The sequence below is a fragment of the Bos indicus genome, chromosome 28 (assembly GCF_029378745.1).
Source record: "Bos indicus isolate NIAB-ARS_2022 breed Sahiwal x Tharparkar chromosome 28, NIAB-ARS_B.indTharparkar_mat_pri_1.0, whole genome shotgun sequence".
NCBI classification, from domain to species: domain Eukaryota; kingdom Metazoa; phylum Chordata; class Mammalia; order Artiodactyla; family Bovidae; genus Bos; species Bos indicus.
In genome coordinates this window covers 16,008,530-16,020,861 of record NC_091787.1, presented here as the reverse complement: position 1 = coordinate 16,020,861, position 12,332 = coordinate 16,008,530, and the positions used below count along the sequence as shown (strand labels likewise).

Sequence of the window (12,332 nt, the reverse complement as noted above, 5' to 3'; positions counted from 1 at the left end):
AGAGTTTTCCGTTTGTTGTGATCCACACAGTCAGAATTCCGTGTCATCGGGGATGCATTTAGTAGTGGCCGGCAGTGCAGTTTACACCGTTTTTATCTTTTCAAGTCATGGAAAATCTCTTTATTACAAAACTTTCAAACGTGTGCAGAAAAAATAGCAAATTAAAGCCCTCAGTGCACATCACTCAGCTTCCTGACTCACAGCATGTGGGCCACGTGCTTGCTCTCCACCTTGTACCCTACTCCCTGGACCTCAGCATCCATGCATTGTTTCAGAGTGAACCCTCTCTCACCCATAAACACTTCAGTGCATCATGTCTAAGAGCTGAGGGCTCTTTATCTTCTGAATAACCACAATACATCCCAACTGATAATCATTTCCTCTATATCATCAAATAGCCAGACTTTAGATTTTCCTGATAGTATTATCATTCTGTCTACATTTCGTTTACAGTTTGATAGCATGAAGAGATTTCTACTGCCCAAATGTCACACCATTTTTAAATTCGAGAAAGACATTATCTTTGAAATTTTATTTTTGATTGATATAAGACATGGGAGGACTCGTTTGGAAAGGAACTGCAGTTCAAAACAGTTGCCGCAAAACCTTTTACAAAAAGTTGGTATTTCCATGGGCGAATCTAGGGTTTTCATCTGTTCATATTTGTACTGCATTTTCTGTTGGGCCCATTTGCAAATGAAAGGGAAAACGTCAACTCCACTTTCCTTCTGTGTTCCAGAATGGATTGTCTCCTCTTCACATGGCTACGCAGGGGGATCATTTAAACTGCGTCCAGCTTCTCCTGCAGCATAATGTGCCTGTGGATGACGTCACCAACGACTACCTGACCGCCCTGCACGTGGCTGCCCACTGTGGCCATTACAAAGTCGCCAAGGTTCTCTTGGACAAGAAAGCTAATCCCAACGCCAAAGCCCTGGTGAGTGGCTCAGCTCACAAGTCCAGCCTGTGTTGTCTTGCTGACCACATGCTACCCCTACATGCAAAGGGACTCCGTGAAAATGGGAGGTCTAGTTTAGTAAAGTATATACTTCTTGTCAACTTTCAAGTAGCCTTCTTGTAAATTTATAAACCCTTCTATTTCCAACATAAGCAAGACTGGTGAGGCTGATTTAGATCATTAGCCTCTTTATAGTCACATTTGTGATTCTCTTATGTAAATAAACCCAAAGACTGTACAAATACAAAAAAAACTGAGTTGGTCAACTTATCTTCTGGTAGGTAAAGTGATAACTCTGTGAATTAAAAGTTTTTTCTGAGATCTAAAAATATGAGGCAAAATGATAAAAAATAAACCTTGAACATGAGAAGTCTAGGAACTTGTGAGTGGAAATCTGCTGCTGCTACTAAGTCGCTTCAATCATGTCCGACTCTGTGCGACCCCATAGACGGCAACCCACCAGGCTCTGCCATCCCTGGGATTCTCCAGGCAAGAACACTGGAGTGGGTTGCCATTTCCTTCTCCAATGCATGGAAATCTGATGTGATGTTAACCATGCAAGGTAATGAAATATCACCTGTCATCTCCTTTTCATTGAGATGCAATCAAAATTTTGGTCTAGTTTTGTAGTCCTAGCTCCTAGAATGATTTGCTATTTTAACCTTGGGCTTTACTATATAGTTTGGTTTTCACAATGATATGGTATTTGTTGTCTTTAGAAAAATAAATGTCCCAATTTAGTAAGCTGTTTAAATTTAGTTCAAAATAAACACTCATGTTTAGGAAAAAAATATGTCACCAAATGCTAGGGAAAACCTGTGTTTACTAGCAATTTTGCGGTCAGGGCTGTCATCTGATCAACCATTTTAGGAAGGGGCTCTGCTCCCTCGCAGCTCATCACCTCTGGCAGTCTGTGGGCTCTGAGATTTGGAGTGGCCAGGAAAGAATGGGCAGGAAGGAGCCCTTCAGACCCTGGGCAGCTCCATGGCCTTCGTAATTCTAAAGGCTTTTCCTGGAGCAATATTTTAAGAGCTGCTGACTGGCCCAGGATATCAGACATATCTTTGAATTCTGAGAAGGGAGGAAAAGAAATGAGCAGCCATGACTCATTTTTCCGTACAAGAAAAGAAGCCTTACAACAGGGTGTGGGCTCTGACCCTCTTTTTCCTCTGACTCTAAAGATTTCACAACAAAAGGAGGTTATGGAGGTTGTAGCCTGTCATCCTAGGATGGACTATGGCCTGGTAAGTGGTCTGAAAACCTCCACAGAAGCACCTGAAGCTTTCATGGTGGATCCTGAGGGTCTGCAGTTCTCTGTGGTGACAAAAATATGCCCCATGGTCTCACTTAGCAGGTAGTACAGCTAGGTAGGTATTTTGTAAAAAAGCAAGTTCCTTTATTTGATTAAATATTAAACCAAATGTTCCAACTAATGTTGAGTTGGTTAACTTTTTGTTCCCTTGGACAAATTTTTGGCCCAGATGTTTTTAGTCTGTGTTTTTGAGGTGAAGGAGGGACATGTTTGGAAGAGTAAATTCCAGAGTCAAATAATCTAAAAAGATGGATGAGTGACTTCCCTGGTGGTCCAGTGGTTAAGACTTCACCTTCCAAAGTGGGGGATGCAGGTTCGATCCCTGCTCAGGGAGCTAGGATCCCATATCCTTGCAGCCAAAAAACCAAAGCATAAAGCAGAAGTGATATTGTAACAAATTAAAGACTTTAAAAAAAAAAAAAAAGGTTCACATCAAAAAAATCTTTAAAAAATTTCAAAAGATGCATGACCATTTTGCCTTAACTACTAGGAACCTATGACCAAAATTTGCTTCCTGTTCATGATTATCAGGGCACGTTGGGTTCCTGGGAGCAGGTAGACTACCTGTGCTTCCAGAAAAGAGCCTATATTCAATTCAACCTCCCATTGTTTCTGCTCATTTCCAAATCTTTACAGACATCACTTTTGCAGAGGTATTTTACCGTGCATAGGAAGTGGATCTCAATGGAATGTAATCACATAGTTCTGTGTCTTTTTCCCTTGCAGAATGGCTTTACCCCTCTTCACATTGCCTGCAAGAAGAATCGAATTAAAGTGATGGAACTCCTTCTGAAACACGGTGCATCCATCCAAGCTGTAACCGAGGTGAGGAGAGGAGGATTTCTGGGGTTCCCCGTGTATAGCCTCAGTAGCCAGAGTCCCAGTGCCCTTCCCGACGACCAGCTAGCTGTACTGTGCGTGGTTGTCATAGCACTTTCTGAACCCTTCCCGAAGGGGCTGCCAGTTCTTAGGAGAGCAGACAAGAGTGTGGGAGGAGAGTGCAAATACTCAGTACAACGCCATAACCAGAAGCATAACCCAAACACATGCATCGTGCTGGCGGGGTGCCATCACTCCAAGTGTAATTTATGTGCTTTAATGCACTTTAATGCGGTGCTTCTCAAACCCGTGTAGGCGTGGATTTGCCCCACTGTGAGGCATTTGGCTGTTTGGAAAAGTTTCTCCTTGTCACAACTGGATGGTGTTACTGGCATCTAGTGGCTAGAGGCCAGAGTTGCAACTCAATATTTTGCAGTGCACAGCCCAGCCTCCAACAACAAAGGATTATCTGGCTCAGAATGTCACATGTGCCACGGTTGGGAAACCCTGCATGACATAACCTCTGTGTGGTGATGAAGGAGTGCTCTCTGGAAAAACTCAGAATTAATGAAATATAGAGTTGCTGAAGTTAGTAAAATGGTAGCTCTAGGTTTCTTTCATATAAACCGAAACAGAACTCAGAGAAGCCATCTATTGGGATCAGGGCTGAGCCTGCAACAAGGAAAATTGAGTCTGGCATGCACCCTCCAGACGTACCCATCCCCCACCCACCTGTAGCACTCTGGTCCTGGATTTTAGCCATTGGCCTTCCCTAGACTGGACTCCCTTTGTTCACCCTGCATGTCTTTGAGGACCAGATCTGGGCCACCTTCTCCAGGAGTCCTCCCCTAACCCTTGATCTGGTCCTGGAGCTCCTCCTAGGGACCATCACCACATCCTAGGTGTATTTCCATCAAAGTGCTTGTCCCGCTGGCTCACTTATGACCCACCCCCTGCCGCCCCCAAACTGCAGACCCCACCAAGGCAGGCCTGACACTCACTGGTCTTAATGTACCCACAACACAGTAGATTCCACAGTAGATCATCCAATAAAGGTCTGTTGAATGCATCATTAAAGACTCTAGGATTTGAAGCACATGTAGACACTAAGGTCTAATCCAGTCATTGTTGCTTTGCCTCAGTTTCTTATCCACAATTGAATTATCTACCTTGATTTCTAACCTTCACAACTTTAAAATACTAATTGATGGAAAATATTAATACTGATTTGCTCTTTTATGAGTCTTCTGGCTCCCTGGTAGGTACCCAGTTATTCTAATTAGAAAAGAATAAGTTTATTCTCAGTGCATGGCAGCCCTTTTTAAAGATCAAAATGGACTCTGAATTAAAAGGAGATTTCTGACTGGTACCTGAGTAAGCGTCCAGAGATGCCAGCCTGTGGCGATAAGTTCCACTGTCAGCTCTGTTACTCCCTGAGGGCTTGAAAAGGTGGTGCCGAAAATGTCCTAATTAGACTTTGCCTGCCGGAGGGAAAAAGCACCAAATTAAAACCCAATTCTCCTTCCTCTCGTTTTCCTCAGCTCCCACTACTTGAAGTCTGGCAACTAGAATTCATCTGTCTCTGTCTCCCTTTCATTGTATAGAATTCCTTACACATCTTTTTTGACACTACTCAAATTTCAGTTGAAATTAGTTGTCTTCTTCTCTCTCAGCTTTTTCTGGCCATATTACATTTTTTTTTCAAGTTATGATGTTCATGGTGTAAGTGAAATTAAATCCTGAAACATTTAAAATGGAATCATTTTATACAAGAAGAACCAGTGTTTTGAGGTGTGTAAGTAGGACTTTGAAGCACACCAAAAAAATGAAAGTCTAATCTAGTGACCATTGTTATATCTGCCTTAATTATATCCCTTTATAATACTCAGAAAGTTAAAATTTTTAATGATTGAGACCTTTAATGCTGATCTGCTCATTTCTTAGAGGGATGGCTTTGTGTTCCCACCTGCTCTCTCATGTATAATACAATCAGTTATTCTGAGTACATGAGAATCCTTATTAAAGGCCAGAATAGGATCTGAAAAAAAAGTTGACTTTTTGTTACTGTGTATGTAATCACACACATGCACACACACACACAAACATAGCCATATGGATAAGGAAGATTTAATAAAGGGAAAAACCTTCAAGGTATTCCTGTCTAAAGTTTTTTCATAGAGCTATATAAGATGTGTGAAATAAGTCTTGAATGGTTATGACGTAGGCCTTTCATAATCACAGAACCTGCTTTAGGGAAATGATGATCACTGCTACATTTGCCATATAGAATCTAAGACATGGTGGTGATGTCTAGATGTTTTCTGATCTGATCAGTAAATTGGTTGTCTTAATATGAAAGGATGGGTGGATAAAATTGCAGACAGACAGATAAGCAGGCAGACAAATCGTTTTGAAAATAAGCTAACAAGCTGACATTTCCCTTTTCTCCCCCAGTCGGGCCTTACCCCAATCCATGTTGCTGCCTTCATGGGGCATGTAAATATCGTGTCACAATTAATGCATCATGGAGCCTCACCAAACACCACTAACGTGGTAAGTATCCTTTGAACAAAGTTAGGTCCAACGGTGAGTATTTTTGAAACTGGAAAAGATTACTCTCAATCAACTTATTTTCTGTTGTAAGTAAATTAATTACTATTTAACTTGACTATTTAAAAGGACAGAATTTTGAGAATACCTGTGGTTTCCTTTACTTCAAAGGCAAGATCCATTCAGTCACTAACTGGTCACAAATTGCTAAAACTTAGGGGCTGTGTCGGAGAAGGCGATGGCACCCCACTCCAGTACTCTTGCCTGGAAAATCCCGTGGACGGAGGAGCCTGGTGGGCTGCAGTCCATGGGGTCACAAAGAGTCAGACACAACTGAGCGACTTCACTTTCACTTTTCACTTTCATGCATTGGAGGAGGAAATGGCAACCCACTCCAGTGTTCTTGCCTGGAGAATCCCAGGGACAGCGGAGCCTGGTGGGCTGCCGTCTATGGGGTCGCACAGAGTCGGACACGACTGAAGCGACTTAGCAGCAGTAGCAGCAGGGGCTGTGTAGCTTACTACTGAATATTATACTTCAAAAAATAAAGTTTTCTGGAAAGGGAGAGTTTTCTTTTTCAATAGAAGCATTAAGAAGTGTTCCATGCATTGACGGACCTAAAGATTATCATACTAAGCAAAGTAAATCAGGAAGAGAAAGACAAACACCATACGATTTCACTTATATGTGCAATCTAAAATATGATACAAATGAACCTGTCTATGAAGCAGAAACAGACTCACAGACACAGAGAGCAGACTCGCTGCCAAGGGAGCAGGGTTGGGACGGAAGGCCGGTGAGTTTGGCATTAGCAAATTAAAGCTGATTCTATAAAATGGATAAACAAGGTCATACATACAGTTCAGGGAATTATATTCAATATCCTGTGATAAACCATAATGAAAAGAATATGAAAAAGAATATATATATATGTGTGTGTATAACGGAGTCATACTTGGCCATACAGCAGAAATTAACGCAACATTGTAAATCGACCATACTCAAGTAAAATTAAAACAGATAAGAAGTATTGCATGCTGAGAAAGTAGTTCCAACACTCTCCTTGTGATTTCAAGTAACTTCGAAGTAATTTCTCTTTCGTGTGCTTGATATTGTGTCACAAACCCATGGGACATAGTAAATGTCAAAGGAGTAGCTTATTACTCTCAATCTGCATGTGGCTCTTGACCTTGTTTCATAGGCTTTTAACTTTAACATCCTAATAATATGGGCACCCCAGACACAAGCATAAGGACGTTAGTTGGATTCATGGGCACTAAAGAAATAAAATAAAACAAACAGCATGCCGGCACAGAAAGGGTGAACCCTAAGACGCTGTGCCTCTACCCCGAGGGCAGACGTCCTGTGAGGCTCTGTGTCTTCCAGCAGCTGGGCTCGGCACATCCACAAGATAGAAATGGACCAGATCTCAGCTGAATGCAATCTTCCCTGGTACTCATGCCAGGGAGAGAGGGTTTTCCTTTACAAAGAGAACACTGGGTAACATGGTCAGCTCCATCCTCACAACCTTTCCAGTAATAACAGCAGCAAGTTCCATGTGAACCGTATCTCTGCATAGCCTTTCATGGAGATGAATATCCTACAAAGCAAAGCAAAATTTGTAAAAGTAATTTAAAGGTGGGCATCACTTCTGTGTGGAAGAGTATATTTGATTTTAACATTTTTAACATTTTGATCCATGTGTGTTTTCTGTGTCGTTTCATTTTAAAAAATGAGATCATCTGAATTAAAGTCTACTTGGTGAAAAGCAGCAGAAGTGGGGGAAGTCCAGTGACAAAGAAAATAAGCCCTTGGGATAATGCTCAAAGAATAGGATAAGGACCTGCTGAGATAAAGCAGGGAATGCAAACCAAGGACACGTCGAGTCTGGCCTTGGGTTTATTTTGTGCTTATGCAGCGCTTTTTGTTTTGTTTTGAACTCTGATTTTTGCCCAACACTCAAGAAATGTACACAGATATCCCAGACTGCTACTATTTTTGAAAAATAGAAAGGTGTGGCATGGTACAACTGGCATCCCAAAGATTTACTGCCGCAGTCTGCCCATGCCAGGTAGGGGTGCCTCCCTCCAAGGGCACTCTCCACCTGCCCTCTTTACTCGTCCACTCTCTTGCTTGGTCCTGTGGCAACTGCCTTTGAACCCAGCGTTGTAGATTATTAAGCTTCCAGTCCTGCTGTGCTCCGTGGACTTCACGCTGAAGTTTTCCATCATGGGCCAGGCTCCTGGGCAATTCTTGTGCATTTCATTTCCCTTCTTCCCTATTTTCAGGAAGGAAGTGCTTGGGACTACTTTTTATTTAAACAAAAACCTCCATCACAAACTTTATGTAAAGAAAATATGCCAGTCTTTAGAGCCGTCTTTAACTCACTTTGGCTCCTGTTCCCCAGAGAGGAGAGACAGCCCTGCACATGGCAGCTCGGTCCGGTCAGGCTGAAGTCGTGCGGTATCTGGTGCAAGACGGAGCTCAGGTAGAAGCTAAAGCTAAGGTATGTGCCGTGTGTGCTTCGTTTGCTACCAAGAGAAGAAATGATTTTAATAAAACCTTTAAACATACGCATGCTCTCTTCCAGGATCACTCTTCTAGAGTAATGACCACCACCAATGACAATAGTCTCTACCTCAGGGATATTGAAAACATCCCTTCGCTGCCCATGTCTACTCAATTATTTAACAAAATGAAATAGAACAAGAGCTTTGCGCCAGAAAGAACTCTGTGTCCTTGGCACATTGCTCATCCCTAACAACTTAGAAACCAAGCCTAGAATTGGCCCAGAGTTGTTTGCACTCTGTGAAGACAGGCTCGTGCACAAAGTTTCTAGCACAGGCATAGTTTGGAAGCACAACTGAGTTCTTTTGGTTGACTTAGATGTCAGCTGTCACAACCACAAAAGGGAAAGGGGAGTTTTAACTTTTTCTCCAGGGCTTCCCTGGTGGCTCAGTGGTAAAGAATCCACTTGCCAATGCAGGAGATTCAGGTTTGATCCTTAGGTCGGGAAGATCCCTTGGAGAGGGAAATGGCAACCCACTCCAGTATTCTTGCCTGGGAAATCCCATGGACACAGGAGCCTGGTGGGCTACAGTCCATGGGGTTGCTAAGAGTTGGACATGACTTAGCAATTAAACGGCAGCAGCAGCAATCTTTTCTCCACGAGTTGTTAAACCCAAAACTCTGAGACTTGGTCAGAGTTGTTCACAAAACAGAGTATAGAAGAATGTCAGGATTGAGTTTGAATGCGTCATTCTCTGCCTGGCATTTACCCACTAGAAGAAACTTGCTGTCACTGTCTGGCTGCGTAGTTGGTCCGATGATCAAATGGCAATTTTGGTCAGGAATCATAGATACATAAATACCTAAGGCATTTAATTTGAGCCCTTCAATATACAAATGTACATTTCTTTGTCATTTATGTATATACTTTGCAGTTTCTAGTTTAGGGTTAAATGAAGAGGAAACTGAAGCATTTGTGAAGCAGTCTGAGCATAGAACATTTCTCGACTTTTAACATTTTCCTCCAGTTTATCCAGTTCTCTTGCATGCATGCAAGCTAAGTTGCTTCAGTCATGTCCAACTCTTTGCAACCCTATGGACTGTAGCCTACTAGGCTCCTCTGTCCATGGGATTCTCCAGGCAAGAATACTGGAGTGGGTTGCTGTGCCTTCTTCTAGGGGATCTCCCCAACCCAGGGATCCAACCCGTGTCTCTTTCATCTCCTGCATTGGCAGGTGTGTTTCTTTACCACCACTTCCCTGGTGGCTCAGGTGATAAAAGCATCTGCTTTTAATGCAGGAGACACGGGTTCGATCCCTGGGTTGGGAAGATCCCCAGGAGAAGGAAATGGCAACCCACTCCAGTTCTCTTGCTTGCAAATTCCATGGATGGAGGAGTCTCGTAGACTATAGTTCATGGGGTCGCAAAGAGTCAGACACAACTGAGCGACTTCATTTTCACTTTGACTTTCTTTACCACTAGCGCCACCTGGGAAGCCCATTCAGCTTTCCTACCCATATCTAATTTGACCATAATTGGTATTTATCAACTTCTACCAAGGCTCTCCAAGGCTTTTGCCTTAGTATTCTTAGAGGAAAATAAAGCCTTTCTTTTCATACTTATATTTTACCTGTTAAGTGTTATGTTGTTTATAATTTACATATTTTTATATATTTATAAAATATATTTTCATATTTAAAAATATATTTATAAAAATATAAAAATAAGTTATATTTAACTATATAAATATATAGTTAAAGTAATTAATACAAATAGAGTACAAACTGGTATAAACATACTAGTGTAGGAACAAAGACATCTAGGTCTTTGCAAACATGCAGTCCACATGTGGGTACAAAGACAGTGATGTTCTAGGCAGCAGACCTTAACCTCGAGTGTCCAGTGTACTGTGGTGCCAGTTGGTAGATTTTACAGAGGACCTAGAAGCAAAGCTTAGCAAACTTTCTGTAAAGCATCTAATCGTAAATATTTTAGGCTTCTCATTATACACAGTCTGTGTCACGGTCTCTCACCTCTGTTGTTACAGAACAAAAGCAGTGGTAGACAGTACATAATTTAATACATCAGCAGATGGACAGGACTGTGTTTCAATAAAGCTTTATTTATAAACACAAGTGGCAGCTGAATTTGGCCCCTAGATTTTACTGTTCTGACCCCTGATCTAAAGGATGTTGGTTAATCTGCTAAATCACTTAAGTGGAATGGTTAAGAGAGGCTGTATGTTCACTAGTATGTTTGTATCAGTTTGTACTATATTTGTATTAGTTACTTTAACTATATATTTATATAGTTAAAATATAACTATTTTTATAAATATATTTTTAAATATGAAAATATATTTTATAACTATATTTTCTCTACCATTACAAGAAACCTCACATTTTTGAGTGTTGTTACATATGAAGCATGTCATCTAGGAAATGGTTTAACCCACAAACTGATATTGACCATAAGATTTTTAAAGAGACAGTATGCATCAGCCAGACTGCCTGGGTTTGAATCTTTGTCCATCATTTACTAGCCAGGTAACACTGGGCAAGTTAACATTTCTGTGCCCCATTCCCTTCTCTAGTTGCCTGACATACAGAATGGGAACAATGACAGTTGTAATTGATAGAGTAGCTGTGATGATGAGTGAATTAATGCAAGTGGAGTACCTAGTGCAGAACCTGGGGCATGCACACGCTCAGTTGATGCTTAATGGTGGTCATGGCAATAGTAGAGTTAGATGAGAGTTCTTGTTTTAGCAATTATCTCTTTCTGTTTTCAGTGTTTCTCTTCTTCCTTGTGGCATCTCCACTAACTTCTCACGCTTCCTACTGGTTACATAGACCCTCTTGCTTTGACCCTGACCCTCCTTTTACTTACCTTTGCAAAGCAGTGTGCTGTGCGCCAGCCCCAGCTGTCTACTTGCCCTACCTAAAGTATTGGCCTGGACTTGTTCACATTCTAGTAGGGGATTTCTCTCCAGAGAGCATCTCTGAGCAAACTAGGAAAAGATGTACCTCCAATGTGAGGCTAAGGCCCTCAGGGTGCAGGACTTATGAGTACCTCATGTCCTGGGGTGAACTGTAATAGGGGGCCCTCCACTCCAGGCAGATGCAGCTTATGCCAGGATGACAACTCGGCAAGCAGAGGAAAAAATGGTTATCAGCCCTCATCAGACCTCTTAGCTGGGAGCCTTCCTCAACCATCCTGTATTGCCCCCATCTCCCCACTTTTGATAGTGGGAAGGCAGCACCAATGGAATAATTCATTCTATGTGACTACATGATAACTGGTGGAGGTTATCCCTCCCAGGTATTTCAGTTTTCCCAGGATACATTCCCTTATGTCCCCTCTCCCACCAAAAAAGAATCATTAGAGGTGAAAAAAATTGATAAAGTATAGCAGGGATGAGTGAGTGGGGATAATTTCTTAAAAGAAATGCCCTTCACAATTCTCATTCTAATAGGTTACTCAAAGGGTATTTAAGGTGCTTAAATTCACCGTCACCACCTTTCTAAAACTTAAAGATAGATGAGGTTCTTTTTAGTATTGTGTCAAAGAGTTGAATGCAGCCTCTCATACCGAGCAGCAAAGTTTCGCTGTATTTTTCATGACCATTGTTTTCTCAGTTCATCAGACCTGCATTCTTACCTTGCCCTTTAGGATGACCAAACCCCTCTCCACATTTCTGCCCGACTGGGGAAAGCGGATATAGTACAGCAGTTGTTGCAGCAAGGAGCCTCTCCAAATGCAGCGACAACTTCGGGGTACACCCCGCTGCACCTTGCAGCGCGAGAGGGACACGAAGACGTCGCAGCTTTCCTTTTGGATCATGGCGCATCTTTAGCTATAACAACAAAGGTATGCAAGTCAGTCTTAGAATCCTGCTGTGTCCCCCAGATACCTTCTCTTTACAGTTTCCTGCACAGTAATAGGTAGAAAAGCTGTACAACAGCATATATGCTTGGATCCCGGGATTAACGTGACCAGCAAAGCCCTGGGGTGGGGCGGGTAGCTAGTTGTGTGTATATACCTTACATTTTATTATCTTCTAATGAAACCTTATTGATGTCCACAGTCAGATATTTCTTGCAAATTATTTGATAGATTTAAATGGTGGTTTAAAAACACAGCTGCAGGTTTCTCTTGCTGAGGCCAGGTAGACAAACCACATTA

The 12,332-nt window shown here is 42.0% G+C and overlaps 1 protein-coding gene across 2 annotated transcripts in view; it reads left to right on the top strand.

Moving 5' to 3' along the window:
- Positions 1-12,332, top strand: part of ANK3 (ankyrin 3) — a 382,561-nt gene that overhangs the window by 200,584 nt on the left and 169,645 nt on the right. For both annotated transcript variants that reach the window (XM_070781829.1, XM_070781830.1), the window contains exons 10-14: positions 740-937; positions 2,997-3,095; positions 5,544-5,642; positions 8,047-8,145; positions 11,820-12,017. In XM_070781829.1, coding sequence (XP_070637930.1) covers positions 740-937; positions 2,997-3,095; positions 5,544-5,642; positions 8,047-8,145; positions 11,820-12,017 — 693 coding nt within the window. The remainder of the gene's footprint in view (positions 1-739; positions 938-2,996; positions 3,096-5,543; positions 5,643-8,046; positions 8,146-11,819; positions 12,018-12,332) is intronic.